Here is a 20533-nt window from a genome sequence, read left to right as displayed (position 1 = left end):
TTGTTCCTGGTTATTGATTTGTGTTTTCTCCCAAAGTGGGCATGGGGCTGGGCTGGTGGCTGCTGTGGGGACGTCCTTGTACCTGGGGGCAGAAGCTGCTGGAGCAGCCATGGGACACATCAGCCTGGGAGATGTTCTCCTGTGCCCAGTGTGTTTTAACCCCTTGAGCCCCCTCTGCTGCTTTGAATATTTGCCACTGGAGCAGCAGCAAACACGAGCAGTTCATTATCACCAGCACAAGTACAAGAAGTGTGGAAAATCACCGGGGATCGTGCCCCACCAGCTCAGCCCTGTCAAAGGCGTTCCTCTTTGGGAGAAGATGAAGCTCAGCATGGGCTCACCTGGCTCAGTGCTGCCCCAGGGTATGGTGGGTTTCTTTTTAGTTCTGTTTGTGCAGTTCTCTGATCACAGGCCCGTCACCGCATCGCTATCACACAGTGAGCTGAAACCTTTACCTTCCTCTAATTTTCCCCATCTGCTTTCTGCCTGATCCTGCCAGTCAAAGGAGACACTGGGCTCCTGCCCCCATCCTGTGCTATTCTTGCCCTGACCTCAGCCCCTCCCTTCCTAGGTGTGGGGATAAGCAATAAATCAACTCTGTCTTTGTAACTGCTGTGTATTTTTTTTAAATGCTGTGAGTGGCTGAAACCCACACCCATGCTCTCAAATCTCTCTAATCCTGCCCATGGATCCAGTGCAGACCCTGTTGTGACTTTCCCCCTCATGGCTGTGAATCTCAACAGACACCAGTTTTCCTCCCTTCACTAATAATTGACAGATGTGTCTCCCCTCTTTTTTTTTCATTCCCATTTAAAGAAGGAACCCACATTTTTCTGTCTTCATCCCTGAGATGATTAAATTTGCTCTCTGAAGCACTAAAAGGGCTTGGAGCAGTCAAGGGAATCTCATGGCATGAAGGAAAATAAAGCCTCTGTCAGAGTCATGGGTGTAAATGTTTTACCAGGTTTATGGACTCCACCAGGGATGGGAACATGCAAAGGCCACCTGCCTGGTGACCTCTCCCAGTGTTCTCCAGCCACCTCCAGGAGCCGCAGCTTCGCTCACCCGCTGCACTGCACCCAGTCCCAGCGGGAGCAGGGCAGGGCTCTCTCCTGAGCCTTTCAGGGCTTGGAGAAAACAGAGGGAAGGGTGAAGTATGTGTTTGAATAAACCTCGCCTTCAGATCAGCCTTCAGTAGTGGTCCCTTAGATCTCAGTCGTCCAAGATAAGGCAGGGAGGGATGCCCTGGGGAGATGCTTTCAAACGTATTTGCTCTGTGGTGTGCTGAGCTGTGCTAACACGAGTGAGCGTTGCCTCCAGGAGCTCCGGTGGGTTGGCGGATGGAAAACCATCAGGCAGAGCTGGTGGCTGTGGGACTCAGTTACTGACTGTGTGTCCCCATCTGCTGTCACCTCCTGGGGTGAGAAATGGCCCAAACTACAGGTAACGTTTCCTGCTGAACGTGGCACTGTGCAGGCAGCACCTGCTGCTGATGCTGCAGCCCGGTCTGGGCAGCTCCTTCCATCGGCTGCATTTAGGAGTGAATTTGTGGTTCTTCAGGAGTGTCCAGTGGGTTTTGCACTGTCTGTGAGTCCAGGAAGGCAGCAGGCAGCTGAAATTGCAGCTCGTCTTCTCTAACCCCTCCTGAAGCCCCCTTGTTCCCGAGGAATGACCCCATCTCCCCACCCCACCCTGCGGTGCTTTCAGGAGGTCGTGTCCTCTCCTTGCACTGCAAGGGAGGCCAGGACAGAGCTGAGCGTCCACTGGCCCTTCCGCTGGAAAGAAAACCCCGAACGGGAGATTTCGATCGGTCTGACCACGTGGGGATGCTGGAGCCCTGTGCTTGGCAGTCGGGAGGGTTTGCGAGCAGAGGCAGCCACGGAGATGCTCCATCCAGGGCTCCTCCTCACCCCGTGTCTCCAGCCTGGCCTGCACCAGCTTGGTGTGTCCCAGCACGCCAGTGTCTCCCAGCTCACTTTCCAGCAGCCCTCACCTGCTGGGGTAGCCAGGCAGGGACAGAGGGTGGCCTGGCTGTGGCCACAATGACGAAGCAGCTGGTCACACTGCTGTGCCCTCGAGCTGCTGGGTGGTGGAGAGGGGATGGGTGGTGGCAGGAGCAGAGGGCTTTTCCTTCTGCAGCCAATGTCTCCATGGCTGCTGGGACCGTTTGCCTCAGCTCTGCAGGCAAGGAAGGCTTTGCCTGGAGCAGGCCGTGTTTCTCACAATGACCTCAGCAAAAATCCCTGCTCAGGGATTTTTTAATCCCTCCCAGTCCATGGAGGGAAGTGGGAGGAAGCACAGCTCCCTGCTCACTGCGAGGTGTTGCAGATGCTAGTGCTTCTCCCACCCGCTTCCTCTTCCCACCAGGCAAACCTCACGGAACCTGGCGCTTGCACCCCATAAATCACCCGGCCACTCACGATCTGTTCCAAACACATCAACTCTGGGGCCTGTGGTTGGGTTGCTCAACAGGGAGCCAGAATGGCCCCCTGCTCCCCAAGGGCTTTCTAACTCTACAGCCCACCCTAAATAAGGGGGCTCACCAAGCTGATGAGGAAACAGCAGGAGCATCACCCAGTGCTGACACCACGGTGACACTGCTCTGCTGTGCATTGTCACTGCTGCTTTCAGGTCCCTGTCCTCAGCATGGACAGGCACAAACCCAGCACTGTTTTCCTGGTGAAACCACCCTGGTTTGGTGGGGGATGAAGGGGGACACATCCACTGAGGAGAAGGAAGGAGGGGTTGGGAGCGGGGCTGTTCGGTGATGCCACAGCTTCACAGATCTCATCTGGCAGCATCGTGGGAAGTGTTTCCAGATGCTTTTAAGATGCTCAATTTATCTCCTCCTCCACTCTTGGCTTGCCAAATGGCTACAGCAGCAGAACTGGCCCCACTGGGCAGCTGAGGGAGACCAGAAACAGCAGTTGCTGGGAGCTCTGGGGCAAGGGGGATTGGTTTTGATAGATTCAAGGCTGCTCTTAAAAGTCAGGAAGGGAAAAATGAACTTAGTAGGGCTTTTGGGTTATTTATTTTAACCACCTGCATGTTATGCAGGGGTGGGAAATAGTAGAAGGGTGAAAAAAATAAAGGGGCAATGGTTGAGAGCTTCTCTACACATCCCAGGGCTGAGTCTCGGCCATCCCACAGCCATTGCTCTCTGCTGCAAGGCTTTGCAGCTCCTCACGCCAAGACAGACAGTGCTGGTGGCAGATTAAGTCACCTGCAGCTGCAGAGAGGTGGTGGGATGTAGATCATGCCCCCATGGGGGTCCCAGCACTCTCCCACCCAGCACTGGGACAGGCGACTCCCAAAGCTGCAGCTGGAGCGCTGCATGCATCGCTCAGGCCCTGCGATTCGGATGCTTTTATGTTCGTTTCCCACAAAGATTCCAGTTTTCTGGGCCAGAGCAGCTGGAAGTGGCTCTTGGAGCCAATTCACACAAGTTTTGTTGTCTCCCAGCAGTGCCCTCCCACCCCAAGTCTCAAGCACTTCTCGCTGCTGTCAGTACCAGGACGGGTGTTTGTCCCATCGCCGTGCACACGTTCCCTGGTGAAAGTCCCCACAGCTGGGCTGGGAACACGGTGACTCACATGAAGTCTGGGACTGCAAGTGACCCAAATGCAAATTACACAAAAAAAAAAAAAAAAAAAAAAAAAAAGAAAGAGGTGGGAAGCAAGAAAGAACTAAACCAGTGTGTTACTCTCTGCCCTCGATGTTGCAACCACCCAGAGATGCGGAAAGCCTTTGGCCAGGCACAGTGCTGGAGCATCCCTTGGGCACGGTGGTGTCAACAGCAGTGGCCCCTCCATAGTGGCAGTGTCCCCAACGAGCCGGGCTTGTCCCCACCCCATCACCACGCACCAGGCTCTCCAAAAGGTGCAGCTGCCTTATCAGCTGCTGCGAGCGGGCGAGAGTAAACAGGACGTCCCACACCAGCGCCGGGGTGCAGATGAAAGCAGCCTGGCTTGTGGAGTCTGCCAACTATGCGAGAGCAGCAGGCTTTGCTTTTGTTTTCCTTTTGTTTATTAATGCGTGTATTTATTTACTTTTCGGCCCACGAGTAGGGAAAGGAGGAGGGAGAGGCTGGGAGCCTGGTGGGAGACAAACTGGAGGGCTGGTGAGCTGCCTGCCTCTGCTCCTGAAGGCTCACTGGGGTGATTTTATTTTATCTTTTTATTTTCTTTAATTTTTTTATTTTTATTTGTATTTATTTTACTTTTTAATTCCCCCCCCCAGTTGTTGCACCATGCCCAGCATACTCTCAGCCTTTACCACTGCCAGGAGCTCCTGTTCCTTGCAGCAGCATCCCATCCCCAAGCCACAGCCCCTGGCTGCCCAGTGCCTTGATGGGCACTTAACCCACATCTCCCCATCCTGTCTGGGGTGCCAGGGGAGGGTCAGGCTCAGTGACAGCACCGCTGCTGGGAAGTGCCCACGCTGCCAAAACCGCAGCCCATGAGCAATAGGAAAACTCGTGGGGGAGCAGACGGGGCTCAGTGTCACAGCTTCCTGTGCCTGATGCAGGGCCCTTCACTGACCCCGCACCAGGGATGGGCTGAGGGGCACCAGATCCTGCACCCAGCACACCATCCCTGGCTCCAGGCAGCTGAGGGAAGAAGTACTGCTGTGCATCCACCCTTCCATTTTTCCAGGGCGCTTTTTGGGGTGGCCGGGGCAGGACAATGCTGGTTCTCTGGGGCAGCAGCCAGAGCCGCACCTCACCAAGGGCTGCAGAGATTGGGGGACTTTTGATTTTTGTGGCTGTCTGAAGGGTGAGCGGGTGCTAGGAGGAGGGGTGGCTGCTTCAGCACACGCCGACTTCCTGCCAGGCTGTATTTTTAGCAGGGCCAACCCTTGATAACCCAGAGATTCAAGCGAAACTGTGAAGTAAGTAAATGTGCCTTGAAAAGAAAAAAAGAGGGTGCTGGCTCTGCAGGAAGGCGGGGAGAAGGGGATGGCGCAGGCAGAAGCTGGTACCAGTGGCACAAACAGGACTGGTTTGGGAAGTGGGGGGGCAGATCTTAAGTTGTTGCCACAGCCCATGAAAGCTGGGGCTTGTTACTGGCAGGTGGATGCTCAGTGTTGGCTGAAACTGCGGTGGTGAGGGTGAAGGGAGGGCTGGGAGGGAAGGGGCTCCTCCCCCGCAGCCCCCAACCTTCCCACGCACACGCCTGCCCGCCGGCTGTTAACAACACCCCGCTAACAACCGGCTCTCACCTCATCCCCACCGCCTCCGCTCCCACCCTTGAGCCTGGGAAAAAACAGCCCTGAGGTGCCAAGCCTTGTCTGAGCCTTTTGGGAAGGGGAAGGAGGAGAGGACCCTCACACCCTGCGATGCAAATGGCCAGCAGGATCCCAGTACCCGTGGGAAAAAAGGGATGGAGGCACAGCCCCTCCTCAGGGCAGCCCTGAGAGCTCAGCCAGAGGTGATAACATCTGCGGGGGATCAAGGGGTGTTCAGAGCAGCACATCCATAAAGAGACGCCGGAGCCGGGGACCAGGTGACTGTGGTCAGCAAAAAAGCCGCTTTATTGGTGACCGCTCCCACGGGAACCCCGTGGCAGCGATCGGGTTCAGGTCCCTGAGAACACACTGTCCATGCTGGTTCCCCTTCCCACATCTATTGCTTTAAACACATCCTAGTTACAAAAAGCACAGAGTGACATTCCAGATACTGGAACATATAAATTAAGGTAAGTGATAGTTACAAGACATCGCAATTCTTTTTTCTTTCTTAAACAGATTATCAAAGGTCGGGGATTTTTCTTTTTCTGATCCACAGAAAATGTATAAAAAGCATTTTAAAATCTACATATTTCTCAATGTGGTTTTTTTTCTTAAAAAAAAAGGCACAGTAAAAAAAATACTGGCTCAATAACATATTTACAACACACCCATTATGGGCTATTTTCACTCAGCTTCAAGTTGGAAATGTTCAGCTCTGGCTTGGCCCAGGGGCAGAGAGAGGGCTGGTGTTGGCAGGCAGGGCAGCTCTCGGAGGATGCGGGGTCCCTCTCCCTCCCTGGATAAATCCCCCTCTGTCAGGGAGAGCACAATGGGTGGGTTGGGAGATGCTGCCTGCCTATGGCAGGTGCCCAACTGGTCAGGTGCCTCCTGGGCAGCACCCACATCCAGGCCAGGGCTGGAGGATGCTCTGGCCCCTCAGGGGACACGCACACAGCCCCTGGCCAGACCTCGAGGTGCTCCTTTGCAGAGCTGCAGGGCTGTCTGAGCAGCAGGAAGGCAGCACTGGAGGGAGACCCTGCGCAAACACGGTGCCCATCCCACCGCGGCAGCTCCGGAAAAGCCCTCCTCCCACGCCCATATTTATAGAAAGCCTTTACACGAGTCTATAAATAGTTCACCCACCGATGCTGCCGGCAACGCTTCACCCGTGTGGGGAGAGCTCCGGGAAATGGAGTTAACACCAACACCGGCTCTCACCCCACCCCACTGTCTCCCTCCAGTGTGGCTTTCGAGCACCCAGCAGCTTTGTGGCACCCTGGAGGAGCCACTGCCATGGCCAGAGGCTTCCCCTGCCTGCTCTGCCTGCCTGCCGAGCCGGGGAGCAGAACTCACAGGGACCCCTCATCCAAACTGGGAGCCAGAGCTTCGCTGCTGAGATTTTGGGACTGGGAGAGACGATGGGGTGGGTGAGGGGTTACGGTAGCGGGTTGGGGGGTAGATGCAAAGAAGGGAAGAACACACCAAAAAAACTTAACATTTGAAAGGAAAAAAACTCAAGGAGAAGCAAGCCCGGGGTGGGGCAGGGCCCCGCGCTGTGGCCGCTCCCCACGCATGGCGTGGGGCCCGCCAGCCGCGGGGTGCCCAGTGGTTAAGTGCTCAGTTCTCGTCCCTCTCCACCTTCCCGGCCGGACCAGGCAGCGGGCACGGGCAGCTGGGCAGGCAGGGCAGGGGTCAAGGGGCCGCACAGCAGCCTTCAGTACACACACACTGTGCAATACCACAGCAACGACGTCCGTCCGTCCGTCCGCCTCACGGCGAGGCCGGACCGACACACCCGCACGCAGGTCCCGCACGCCCGTCGGATACCGGGGAAACTCGGGACGAGGTTGGAGGGCACACGCGCCTCCTAGTAAACCATGTTGGTGGGGCACCACGGCGTGTCGGGGTACAGCAGGCAGTGCACGGAGCGGAACCTGCAGAGGAGAGGAGCAGAGTTGAGCACTGGACGGTGGCGGCCCCGCGGCATCTGGTTTGGGGGGGACAGGGACCCCCATCTCACCTGGATGGGTCCTCCTCGACAGAAAAGGCTCCCTTCATGTGGATGGAGTTGCGCTTGTTTTCGAACATGCCATAGCTCAGTGTCACCTGGGGGGCAAGCACAGGGGGGTCAAGTGGCCGACGTGGCCATAAGGATCAAGGAGAAGCATGGGGAGCTGCAAAATTCATCCCATTTCCCAAAGCCTGCAGTGACACTTTGCATCATCCCACAGGGATGGGCCGGTGGGGCTTTCCCCCTCTGCTGATGTTTTGGTCACATGTCAATCAATATCTTAGCTGTGATGCCCAATTTTTAGGTGACAGCTTGGGGTACCTGTTTGTGGATCTCCGACTTGGGCACCTGGTGGAGGTTCTCCAGGTGCGAGTGGAAGAGGTTGCTCCGGATGAGCTTCACGCCCAGCACAGACTCGATGATGTAGCCGATGGTGCAGTCGTCGGGCAGGCGGATCTTCTCTGCAGTGCTCATGAAGTGACCCCCACTGCGGGGAGACAGAGAGGGGCTGCAGAGGAGCAAAGCCCAGGGGATGTGGGCACCCTGCAGGGTCTGGGGTTGGCCAGTGAGTACCCAGCTCCAATTAAAAGTCAGTTTGTGGGAACTGAAGCCCTTCCCAGCTTGTTTCCAAGCTCCCTGCAGACATCCCCCGAAAAGCGAAGAGAGAAAGATGGTGGGACATGGTCCAGCACCCATCCCCAAAAATGTCATCTCTCTGTGCCCTGGGGACCATGAGGAGTCCCCATGGGAGAGCAACACCAATGCTCTTACCTGGCCCAAGGGCTCATCTTCAGTGCCAGCCCCCGGCTGATACAGAACCCCGCTCCACCCGTGGCAAACCAGAAATGCACAGGATGCTGCAAGAGGGGGGAACCAACACTGTGAGACAACAGCTCCTTCTCCAGCCAGCCAAATTTAGGCCAGCCCCAAACTCTCCCCATGCTCACCATCTTGTTCTCACTGATCCTCTCCGTAGCCTGGATGGGCCGGTCCAGGCTGGGCTTCCCGATGTAGATGTCCTGTGTGTGGGGGTAGCTGGAGAGCAGCTTCACCAGCATCCGCACGTTCACGTAGTTGTCATCGTCCACGTGGCAGAACCATCTGCAGTGACAGCAGTGTCACACCTGACCAGGGCACTTCCCCAGTCCCCACGTTGAGATACAACCCCAAAACCACAAATGGTCTCTGTTTGCACTGTCCTGCCCAGCTTCAGCCCCACTGTCCCCCACAGCAGCCCTGGACACCACTTACTTTCTGCCGGACTCGATGAACTTGTCGTACTCCACGGCCATCTTGCAGGACAGGGCCTGGCGGCTGTGGGCAGCCGAGCAGTTGGTGTTGATGACGTTTCCTGCAGGGAAAAAAGAGGGGTCAAAACCCAGCATTGGCACATCCCACGCCTCCCCACGCACTCGAACGGTGACACTTCACCACACGTGTCCCAGGTGTGCCGGGGGATGGGAACTCATGGATGATCCCAGTGCTCAGTGACCTGCATGCTGCATTGTTTTAGGCAAATGGTGAACTTTTGGGGGAATGTCTTTTGGGTCCATATGAGAGAAGGGAAGGGATGAATAAGGAATGTGGATGCAGCAGATCCACCATGGTTCAGCCCTATCCACTTCTAAGCATGATGCCACCCTACGTCACCTTGCCCAGGGTGCACCAGCCACCCCGGGAGATGAAGGCGTGCCTGTAAGCCCTGAGCTTCCCCAGGACATGGTAGCAAAAATCCTGGCCTATATTGCTTGCCCAGCTCAAAGGCTGTCACTTCCCAGCCTGAAAAGCAGTCATTTGCTTGGGGAGAACAGACCGTGCTGACCCCAGCCCTGAGAACGGCTGCCAGGGAAACGCTCCCATGAAGCCCTGCCCACATTGCCATCCATCCCAGCTCTCCCCAGGCACAAAGAGGTGCAAAGGCACCCCACCCTGTTACTATGATCCCCAGCAGCATCATGCAGGCCATGGGCTGGGCTGACTGGGAAGGAAACCTGTCCCCAGGTGGGGCCCCTGGGCACAGGGTGCTTTAAGCATTATCAGTGAAACAAATTGCCTCATTCTCAACCCAGGCTCCTGTGGCGAGGGCTTTTCCAGAGTTCCCAGAACAGGCCCCATGCCAGCCGTGTTCCACAGGTGGGAGCTTTTCAGGGGACCTGGCCAGGTCACACACACAAAGGGACAAGAGCCACAGACTCACGTGCTTGCTTCTTCAGCTCCTCATCCTCCCCGTCAGTGAAGATGAAGGTCTGAAAGAGAAGACGAGGCACCTCTGAGGACCGAGGGGCTGAGACCACGTGGCTCTGGATGTGACACAGCACCCCTGGGCAGCACCTGGGATCAATCCCTCCAGGATGCTGATGGTGACTTCTTCCCCCTCATCAAAACCCCAAGTGGCACAGGAGAGTTGGGCACCCACACAACACACTCAGCTTCAGACCCAGAAGGGTGCCGAGCTCCCCTTGGGAGCAAATCCCAGCCCCCTCACGGAGCATCCCCATCCTTTTGCCTTTTGCACGGGGCAGCAGCTGGCAGGGACATTTTGGGGGCCACAGGGGCTGTCCCCAGCATGAGGGGAGCAGGTGCAGAGCGCGGCCTGATCTGAGCAGGGATTTCAGACTTGAGCCGGCGCGCGTGGCCGCGGATGCCGGAGCAGCCGCCCAGGCAGGTGTGTTTGCCCGTGGCGCCGGCTCCCAACCGCGTCCCCACCTGTGTCAACAGCACGTGGCTGTCCCTGGCCACTTGCACAATACTGCCACGACTCCTCTCTGCTCCCTGTGTCCTACCCAAGGGGGCTGAGACGGTGCCAGTGAGTGCCACTTGCCAGCCCCGAGGAGGAGATGGTCCCCCAGTGCCTCATCCCAGCACAGTCCCGGGTGCCAGGCAGCACCCGAGCTCCTCCCCGGCCCCTGCGCTGCCCGCCCGGCTGCACTCCGCTATTTACACAGCTAATTCCTGGCATATATCACCCAGGAAGGACGACTGGAGGGGCTGCTCTGGGCCTGGGATTTGGGGGAAGGACGAGGAGCAGGAGCAGAGAGTAGGGGGTGGGAAAGGCATCGCCATCAATCAGCGGGCAGCAAACAAAGCTGGAGGAGAGAAACCACGACCAGCTGCCAAGCGCTATTAAAAACCAGACGTGCACAAAAGGGCAAAGGAAGAAAGACAAAAGGGCTGGGGGGGCGGGGGGGGGGGGGAAGGCAGGAGGCAGCAGAGGGGGAACGATGCAGCGCTGGGGATGATGAATTACAAGTGAGCTGGAAATTGGGTGCCACCCCGCAGCCGGCCCCGGGAACGCGCTGGGGTTTTGTGGCTTGTTTGAGGAGCTGGGTACAATAGTGGGGTTGACTTTACTCAGCAAGGAGAGTTAAGCGGGCAGCGGTCATTAGCATACAGCTGCACTGGTTAACCCGGCCCTGTTTGCTCAGGTCCCCAGCCGGGGCTGGTGGGGAGAGCCCCGAGCTGCAGCGAGGCTCAATGGTAGGGGACGGGGCTACAAGTGACCTTTGGGGCTTGAAAAGGAGAAAAGAAAAAGTGGGGGAAAAAACGATGGAGGAGGTGGGAAGGCAAGTTCTCACAAATGCACAGCCTGCCGCGCAGCCTGGCTTGCGGGGAGAGACAGAGGTCAGGAAGGCTCTGAGCAAAGGGGATGGGGAACCGCTGATGGGAGGGGGGACAGCTGGGGGACAGGGACACATCAGCTGCAGGGCCAAGGATGCCCGTGGTTGCTCCATGGACACAGCGCTGCTGGGGTGAGACAAGGTCAGTGCTGTGTGTAGAGGAGGGGGTGTCACCCCCAACCAGCTCGGGGTACAGCTGCTGGTCCCCATTTCCCCCAGGTGCTCAGGGAGGGGTCAGGTAACTGCTTGGGGTACGAGCTGAACCAGGGCAGCAGGACACTTAGGATGCCCAAGACAACCCCGTCACACAGGGGGGTTGGCACTCCTGCCCAGGTTCCAGCCTCACTGGAGGGGGTCAGGGAACACGCAGCCTCTGCACAGGCGAGACAGAAAATGTTTGCTTGATTAGCTCAGAAGCACCGTCCAGCAACTGCCTTCAGCTGCTCCAAAAATAACCCCACAACTAATCCTGCACTCAGCCTCTATAAATAGACCACAGGGACAATTGTTTATTCCATGCCTGCACCGAAAGGCTTCATCCTACCAAGGCATCTCCCCTCGGCCTCTCCCCACACCCATCCCTGTAATATTCCTGGGGTGGGTGGACCAAGTGGCACCTCAGGGACTGGGACAGGGGCACACAGCTGCAATTCACCCCATGTGGGCACTTACTGGGGCCTGACAGGTTTCCCACATCCCTCCCAACCCCACCATGACATTCGATTAAAACTAAAACAATTAAAGGCTTCATTTTAAATTTAATTTTTTAAATTAATTTGTGTTTCTTGGGGGGGAGATGCACCCTGCCTGCATGGCCCTTCACCTGGGGCTGCAGGGGAGAGGAGTAGAGGTGACAGCCAAGTCTGGGAGGGGATAGGCCAGGGAACAATGAGAACAAGTAAAAAACATGAATCCACCTTTGGTACCTCCCATGTGGGATGCCAGACATGAGGGCAGCATCCAGTTTATCATGGTGCAAGTGAACACTGCAGCCAACATCCCTGGGCTGTCACCTATAAACCACAACCTCCAGACCCAGCAGGGCCAGCAGGCCCAGCACTCCCAGCCCTCACATCCACCTCTCTCCCACTTGGCCCCTGTGCCATCTGTGGCACTGAGGGCTGCAAGGAACTCTTGGACCCCCCCCCGCAGTAACTTTTCCTGAGAGGTGCAAGAGAGGAAGGGCCCGCTGCCCCCCCCATCCCCCCCAGCCCCTGCAGGAAACCTCATTGTTCTCAGAACTGCAGCTTCAAGAAACACAGGATGCCAAATCCCTCCCGAACAATAGCTGCCAGCGCTCCTCGCAGCCCCGCACAATGCACGGCCCCGCGGCCGGGACTGAGCGGCACCCGGGATCCCCGTGGCCAGAATGGGGCCAGCCCCCGCAGCTGCCCCCCAGGAGCCAGGCGGGCAGCCCCCACCGCCTCCTCCTCACCCGTGGGGACGGCTTGTTTCTTTTTTTTTTTTTTTTTTTTTTTGCCTCCTCTTCATTTCTCCTTTCAGGGTGACTCATTTCCCCTCCACTGGTGGAGCTCGTGGGTTGTTCATGGCTGTGTGCTGCACAAGGTGTCCCACCAGCCAGGGCCACCCCGGGGTCATCCTGGCCCTCTCTGTGCTGCCCGGCCGAGTGGTTCTGTGACTTCCCAGGGTGACACACTCTCAGCATGTCCCATGCCTGCCACCATTCCACCAGCACACCCACCAGAAAGGGAACCTCAGCCAGGCAGGCACCCCGTGACCCTGCAGTGCACAAATCCTGACCCTGTGCCACATCTCACTTCCCCATGCTGGGAGAGGATGCAGCACTCCAGCACCCTTTTCACAGCCACCCCACTTGGGTGCAGAGGAAAGGAGACAGCAAAGAACTGCTGGTTGGGGGGGACTCAGCCTCTAGCTGGGTAAGGGGCTCTGGAGCAGGTCAGGATGCTGCCAGAGCTGCCCAGCTTTGTGTCCCCCACAGAAAACTTTCTTCTTCTCTCTCCAGCCTCAGGGCTTAAGGGGGGAAAATCCCCACCTGTCTTCAACAAGTTGGGAGCAGTGTGATGGTGATGTCCCCACAATGGCACCGTGCCACGATGGCAGCATACACACTCCATGGTGGTGGCTTTCCCCAGGACCAGGGGCAGGTCTGTGCTGGCACAGGATCCCAGGGCTGGGACCTGCAGAGGCGGGGAAGGGGCTTGCAGGGCCGCAGGCCCTTCCTCCCCCTGCTCCTTTCCGCAAGAGGAAGAATCCTCCACTGTAATTTTAAATGCTATAATTTTTTAATAACCTCCTCACAAACAATGAGCTCATTGTGTGGCAAGGGTCCCCCACCCTCCCGCCTGGTGCTCCACGCGCCGCTCACCGGCTCCAGGGCTTTTATGGACAAGGACAGCAGCATCGTTTGGGACAGGCGATTAAGGGGCCCCCACCCCTAAAACCCACACAGGCTGCCCCAGGGGACAGCAGGGAGGGACCCTCACACATGATCCGAGTTCAGCAGTGCTCAGCAGGCCCTGGCACACAGCCCAGGGCTGGGGGGAGGCAGCTGCGCCGCGGAGCTGGTTTGGGATGAGCAGTCCCTGGTCTCAGCCGCTCTGGTGGGAGTGCAAGTGAGACTCACATGCCAGCACACTCCAGCATGTGGATGGGAACCCTGGCCAAGGTGCTAGAGAAATCTGGGAACCGCCATCAGAGGAGCGTGCTCTTTGGAAGGCAAACCCTTTCGCTTTGCCCCGAGAGCAGGAATTTTTCAAAGCCTGCAATTACCGCGCCGCGGAGCGGGAGGCAGCCAGCGGATCCCACGCTGCCGGGACGGCGGCCCGGGCTGGAGCCCTCGCGGGCTCCGAGGCGTGTGCCGAGCTGCCTGGATGCCTCTGGGGTGCCCCAGGGACACCCAGCCGCCTTCAGGGTAACCCCAGTGACAGGAGATGTGTCTTTGGCAACTCTGCCGCTGCAAATCACCCGACTCGGCAAGGAAGCGGTGGGCTTGGACTTGCTCCTGTCCAGGATTTCAGCTTAATGGCCATTTTCGTCCTCCCTCTCTTTCCTTTCAAGTGCAAAGCTTCTCCAGCCAGCACTCCAGCATCCTAAGGATACTGAGACAGCTGGAAACTCTCCCCAAAGCAAGGAGGGGAAAACCCATAACTCTCCTCCAAAAGCAGCTTGTCCGGCCTGCATTGTGCAACCCAAAGAGGAGATTTAGAAGGGAATAGGGATGTGCTCTCCCTGTGCAGAGAGGCAGGAAGGAGAAGGGGGTGCCCTTTGCAATGTCTTGGAGGTGACAGAGGGCAGGAAACAGGGACTATTGTGGGCAGAACAAAGAGCAGCCAAGGAAGGACACAATAGCTGTTCCCTCTTTCTGCCAGGGTCCAGGCAGGAGCTACCTGCCAGATTTAACCCCTTCTCAGCAGTGTCTGCATCCCTCCTGCCTGGCTAATGAGCAGCCAGGGGCAGGCTGGGGTTTGAGTGAGAGAAGGATCAGGAGAAAGAGATGCAGCATCAGGCAAGGGAGATTCTCAGCCCTTGAGCAGGAACTTCCCCATGTTGGTGAGGCAGCTCACACGCCTGAGCACCGTTAGTGAAACCAGAGTGAGAGAGGATGAGCAGAGACAGGCCTGACTCAGACCAAGACAGACGTTTGAGCAAAGGCAGTGCCCCACTCTCACCAAATCACCCTCCTGGGATGGAAACCAGGGGGCCAGGCAAGGAAGAGATGCAGGAACTGCAGGGAAGCAAGAGAGAAGAGCCCCATAGCACCAACCCCACACTCTGCAGGCAGAAAAACCCAACCTGGTGCCAAGTTTGGGGAAGCCCAGGGTGTCTCAAAGCTACCCAGAGACAGTGGCTGGGCTGGCATGGGAAGAGCAGAGCCGATCACCTCCAGCAGCTCAGGTTCGTTCCCTGTGCCTCGTGTCCTCACAACCCTGCTCTGCTCCACAGGAGTTTGTGCTGCCTCCAGCTCTCTCGGCAGCTCCTTGTCCTCAAGTGCTGTACAAGAGCCGTCACTCAGCGGCTTGGCTTGTCAGGCGGGCACCTCGCCGGGCTGCGGCCCCCCTGGCTTCATGGCCCTCATCTCTAGGCAACCTGACCTGGACACAGCCGGCTCCGGCTCCCTCGTTCCCATGGAAAGTGCCACACAAGAGGCTGCGAAGCCTTTTCTCTGCGCCAGGAGAAAAGGGGCTTTGTTAGCTTGCCCAGGGGGACAGCGTGAGAGCCGAGCCTTGGGGCTCTGGGAATCCAAACGGACAAACGAAGCACAACAACAAAAAAAAAAAAACCTAGAAGAAAGCCGGAGCTCACAAGAGAGAGGAGAAAAAAAAAGAGCAGCCATTCCCAGGATCATCTGTAGGTGCTCAAAGAGCGTTTCCCCCCACCACTGCTCACCACCCCCTCACAGTGACAGCAGAGCATAAATGAGGTTTCCATTAAATAACTGGACCAAGGAGAAGTGGCAGATCCACTGCCAAGCCCAGGAAACCTGAGCAAAAAAAAAAAAAAAAAAAAAAAAAGGAACAGCATTCACAGGGGGAAAAAAAGTAAGATAATGCTTGGGGTACAGTGCAAAAGCCAAGACCCCACAAGGTCCATCAGACTTGGGTGAGGAGAGCAGGGGCAGGTCAATCCTTCCCCCACAGCCTCCACCCTCAGCCACTCCAGATTTCCAAGGAAAACAGTTTGCAAGCAAGCAGGCCAGTTCCAGGCCAGGAGGAAACACGTGAAGACAGTAGGATGAAAAGGTTAGGACTAGACATAATTTACTTTTGGGAAGCTGTCTAAGGGTAGAAAAAGTGTCTCAAGAACAAAAGGCAAAGCACATTTCCTAAGGAAACAGGTTTTTTTCCTTTTAAATTTTGCTTCAGTACTTGAAGGACAGAGTAAGGGACAGGGACGGCCAGGACTGGGCAGGACATCAGTAATGTCAGGAACCAGACTCACTGGAACTGCCCCGGTGTGGGTGAGCCGGTGCAGACCCGCAAGAGCTCCCAACCATTCCAGTCCTGCCCAGTCCCTTGCAAGGGGACTGAGAGCTACAGCACATCTCGGCACTCTCCCAGCCCTGGGCTGCTAAACTGGCTGTCCTTTGGGCAGCACAGCTGCAGGCACCTCACTGCAGGGGCCTGACCCGGGCTGTGGCACACACGGGCTGGGCTGCACCCCTACACCGTGCCTCGGTTTCACCAGTGGAAAGTAACCCAGGCTGGCTCTGCAATGGGAGGTGCTCAGTGGGAAGGACCCCGGAGCAGAGTTTTGGGGGGCTGCTGAGTGTGAGGAGCCAAGGTCTGACACTCTACATCACTCACCCATTCCAAATTCACTCCGTAACGCTGCATTTCACCCTCCCGAAAACACAGTTGGCTGCAGAACAGCCCAGCCAGCCTCGGAATACCACCCGGCGCAGCGGTATGGGGGAAAAGGGAAGGGGAGGTGGTATTTGCTGGGTCAGAGCACCACCCAGGTCCCGCAGAACGAAGGGCCGGGACCGCGGCAGAGACGCGGGGGCTGCAGCCCGTCCCAAGCCGCTCCATCCCGGCCAGCGGTGGGGACCTATCCCACCGCCAGCTCCATCCCTATCCCCATCCCTTACCATGTCGCGGTTGCGGGAGATCCAGGTGTCGAGCAGCAGCTCCAGCCGCGCCTTGTGAAACTTCTTGGTGGTCTTGACGGCGATGAAGACATCGCGGGGGGAGATGTCCTCAGCCGGCGGCCGCGGGGGGCTCGGCGGGGCGGGGGGCAGCTCCCGGCGCGCTCGGCTCAGCCGCCCGAAGTAATCGGCGAAGCTGCGGAGCCCGGGCGGCCCCTGCGCCGCCGGGGGGGCCACGGCCGCCGCCGCCCCCAGGCTCTGCAGCGCCCGCTGCGCCCCGCCGGCCTCCCCCCGGGCCAGCCCCGGCCTCCCCGGCGGCTCCACCATGAGCACCAGGAGGCAGGTGAACATGGAGCCCACGAGGGACAGGAGCAGCTTCCTCCCGCAGCTCTTCAGCATCCTTCCCTCCGCTCCTCGCCTCTCCGCGCCGCCGCCACCGCCGGCCCCCGCCGCGCCGCCGCCTTTAAACCGCGCCCGCCCCGCCCGGGGAGGGACGGACCCGGGGCCGCCCCACGCGGGGCGTGGGCACCGCCCGGCCCTGCCCGCGGACCGCCCGCGCCCCTCCGACCCCCGCGTCCTCCCCGCCAGCCCCTACACGCGCCCTGGCTCCGCCGGCCCCGGGCCCTGCCCTGCGCATCTCCGGGCCCGCGGCTGGGAGCGCACGGCTGGGCGTGCAGAGGGTGCCGGCGCCTCCTCCTCCCTCTCCTTCTCTTCCTCCTCCCTTCCCCTTGATACCCGAGGATGGGGACATTCTGCTCCCCTGTGGCCCCCAGCACGCCCTGAGCATCGTTGGGTGCTCTGTCGGCAGCAACGGGTGCGTTCCCCATCCCGCCCGTCCCGAGCTGTCATTCCCCAAAGCCCTGCACCGAGATGCTCTCACAGCCCTGTCCAAGAGGTTTCCAGAAAGCTGACCAGCCTGACCAAACTCTGGGCAGTGTCCCATCAGTCTCTTCTGAAGCCAAGTATAATTGAAAACAAACACACCAAGTCCCCCCAAAACCACAGTAGTCCTCTCACTTCCACCAAGCTTCATTCTGGTGGGTAAATCTGAGGACAGGGAGCCAGGAGGGTTTGTTCCCACTCCTTCTCAGGGTGACCTGGAGAGGCTCCCAGACCTGACCAACCTCATCCCGGGCACGGCATCGTGCTTTGAAGCTGATGGACAGCCCCAGAGTTCTGGGATATCTGAAAACAAATGCTTCATAGATACCAAGCTGGCCCCGCCCCCAGTGATCACTAATCATGATAATGATGGCTTGTTAAATGAGACACCATTTTTCCAGCCAGACAGTGGGGGAAGTGGTGGCTGAAAGAGAAAACTGGGTTGAAATCTGGTCCTGGATGTGCCACCAACTGGCGCCGAATCCCGGGGCCTCTTTCCCCCCTTACCCTCTGCAAGCAATGAGCTCTTGGGGTTTTCTTTCCCAGGGAGTGTGCTGCTACAGGGAGGCGGACTTGGGTTTGGGCCTGGGCTGCAATGTAATGCCATAATCAGGGGCTGCTGCATTTTTGGGCAGGGACCTTGTCCAACTTGCATTTTTCCTACTGTCACGTGCTCCATTCATCTCTGGCACTGGATAAACAATACCATAATACCAGGCAGGATGAAGCAGGGAAACTGTTTCCTCAGGCAAGTCCCAGCATTTGCCTCCTCTTGATTTTAGGCTGTACATTCTCCTGGTCAGCACTCGAACCATGATCCCAGGCTGGAAATGCTCAGAGAGGCAGTGGGTTTAGTTTTGCAGGGCATTGCCCATGTCTGGAGACAGACCTGGGTTGCCAAAGAAGCTTCCCATAATAAAAGAAAAAAAAAAAAAGCAGTTAGACCGTACAAACACAGGAACCGAATCCCACACTCCCCACTTCCCGCTATTGCTGCCCAGCCTTCCAGTCTCAGTTTGCTTTTTTTTTTGGGCGCCCTTTGTCTCCAACCCGATGGCACAGCAACCGCGGCTCGAGAGGCAGCTGAAAAGCCTGAGCAGCAAAACCCTGAATGAAGAAAGAGCCTCTTTCTCCAGGAGCCAAAAGGGGAGGAAAGGCACTTTTCCCCCGACCAGCTGCTCTGCCACTCCCGCAGCCCCGGCACTGGCTGGGGACACGCGCTGTGGCCAGATGTTGGGGTCCCAGCCGGCGCCGCGGGGCAAGTGACAATGCGGGCTCTGTGTGCGCCGGGCTCTGTGCGCCGGCCCCGAGAGATGCAAGGGTTTGAGGAGCCGCTGTGCTGCCACCACTGCCGACACAAGGGCTGTCCCAGCCTTCCAGCACTGCCTGTAACCCATCCCGGGGCTGCCGCTCGGCTCAGCCCGGCTGCCCAGGGCCAGCGGCGGGGGGAAGTTGTTCTTCCAGCGGCATTGTCCTGCCAGAACAAGACTCCTCCGAGATTGTCCAGCCGCTGGCCGCATCCTCACAGACTTCCTCTCCAGGCGCCTGGCCTCCTGGCTCGGCCCTCACCTGCCACGTGGATGTCGCCAGGGAGGCACTGTCTCCCCTGGGGAAACGATGGTGTGAGCAGTCACCCTGCTCACCCCTTACCGGGCACAGGAGGGTACCTGAGGGGCAGGAAGTGGGCATGGGGAGGATGGTCTCGGGAACATCTGGTGCCCGGTTCACCGGCATTCAGACAATTTTTGGGGTACAAAAATCCTAAGCCAAACAGGGGTGACTCCAGGACCAGAAAAATTTGGGTGCCCCATAAATACAAGGTCCAGGGGAGAGGGATGCTGCCACAGCTGCTCTGCAGACGGGATGCCAAGGCTGGACCGGGAGAGATCTCTCTCCCTCTCGCAAAAAGGATCCCGTTTTAGACACAATCCATAACCCACCCCACTGCGGTGTGAGGTGAGGCTGGCTATGGCTGCAGGGTGGTGGTGTGCTCCCCACGCTGCCTGACTCCACAGGGATGGTTCCAACACAGAACCTGCTGCCCGAATCCCCCAATCTCAAGGATATGATCACTCCCATTTCAGAACAACTTCACTGAAACTCCGGACTAGTTTTCCACTGCAGATAGCTGGATTCAGCCCCGCACCAAACCCAGGGCTGGGGCTACACGTGGGGCATCTCCCTTTCAACCATAGCATGGTATTAGGTCGGTTTAAATTGGTTTAAACTCTCCGCATCGCCCCTGCTCGCAGACTGACCCCGGCACTCAATAGGTGGTCCCTAAGAGGCTCCCAGGTTCTCAGGGCTGCTAAAAATGGTTAATAAATCCCCAGTAATAAAGTGTTCAGGTCATCCGAGAGAAATGCCGCGCTCGAGCTGCAAAGCTGCATTGTCTGCCCGGAGCGATTTACGCGCTCCATCGGACAGGGGTTAAAAGCTCTGTCAGGCGCCGACTTCGCCGCTGTCGTACTGTCGGGGGTATTTAACGGGGTTCGGCCCCGACGTGCGGCCGGGCGGCCACTGCTGCAACTGTGCCGCTCAGGTTTGGGAGGGAGATGTTGGAGGAGGACGGCCCAGGAGCTGGATCCTGCCCGTGGCCTGCCTCTCACCCCCTGCTTTTTCTTTCTGGGATTTTCTGAGAGCACAAAAGAGACTTTGCATCAATTACTGGTAGGAAAACGGCAGCGCCCCGCGGCAGAACTCCGCGCTCCCGTTCCGGGTTTGGTTAACTTCCCATTGTCTCACAGGCTCCGCTATTCACGGCCAGGGCAAGGGCTCAGCTTTTTCATCTCTTGCGGTTTTTTTAACCACCTTCGGAACAAAAAAAACCTTCCTGCCCTTGTTGCAGGGGGTCTGGCAGTGCCTTTGAGGTGGCTGCAAAGAGTGGAGCATGCCAGCATCCCTCTGCCCATAACGCAAATCTCCTGCAATGAACGCTTATGATGCATGTCCCGATGCTGAACTGTCCCCATGCCCATTATCCCCCGATGTGCTCCAGCGCTGGCACCACTAGGTCCTGCCGCAAGCCCCCTCTACCCTCCGTGGCTTCAGACTCTACGTCGCTTTTCCCCTCCACCTTTGGGGACTGCTGGTCCCCTCGGCGGGGCGGGAGGACACGATTCGATCCGTACAGGGCGCTGTGAGATCCCACGGGGCCGGGGGCTATACAAATGCAAAGCGTCATTATTTTCCCGGGGCTGAAGCAGAGGCCTGAGAAAGGTTGAGTGA

The 20533-nt window shown here is 57.8% G+C and overlaps 1 protein-coding gene across 1 annotated transcript; it reads right to left on the bottom strand.

The window, feature by feature from the left end:
• Positions 1-5500: 5500 nt before the first annotated feature.
• LFNG (LFNG O-fucosylpeptide 3-beta-N-acetylglucosaminyltransferase) lies at positions 5501-16880 on the bottom strand. Its single transcript, XM_032125973.1, has 8 exons — positions 16427-16880; positions 9438-9486; positions 8492-8591; positions 8188-8341; positions 8012-8097; positions 7562-7727; positions 7250-7335; positions 5501-7163 (listed from the first exon to the last, which is right to left on the bottom strand). The coding sequence occupies exons 1-8, from the start codon at positions 16820-16822 to the stop codon at positions 7097-7099; spliced, it is 1104 nt and encodes a 367-aa protein (XP_031981864.1). The 5' UTR covers positions 16823-16880; the 3' UTR covers positions 5501-7096.
• Positions 16881-20533: the final 3653 nt, after the last annotated feature.

Source organism: Corvus moneduloides, chromosome 16, assembly GCF_009650955.1.
Source record: "Corvus moneduloides isolate bCorMon1 chromosome 16, bCorMon1.pri, whole genome shotgun sequence".
In the NCBI taxonomy this organism is placed as follows: domain Eukaryota; kingdom Metazoa; phylum Chordata; class Aves; order Passeriformes; family Corvidae; genus Corvus; species Corvus moneduloides.
The sequence above is the reverse complement of the archived record's forward strand: the minus strand, read 5'-3'. Positions and strand labels throughout refer to the sequence as shown.

Bases quoted from the DNA above. Each gene is read 5' to 3' on its own strand.
- LFNG (XM_032125973.1), bottom strand. From the start codon at position 16,822: ATGCTGAAGAGCTGCGGGAGGAAGCTGCTCCTGTCCCTCGTGGGCTCC. The intron at 8,592-9,437 runs GTGAGTCTGTGG...TTTTCCCTGCAG, and splicing joins GGAGCTGAAGAAGCAAGCAC to GAAACGTCATCAACACCAAC. The intron at 7,728-8,011 runs GTAAGAGCATTG...GTCTCCCCGCAG, and splicing joins AAGATGAGCCCTTGGGCCAG to TGGGGGTCACTTCATGAGCA.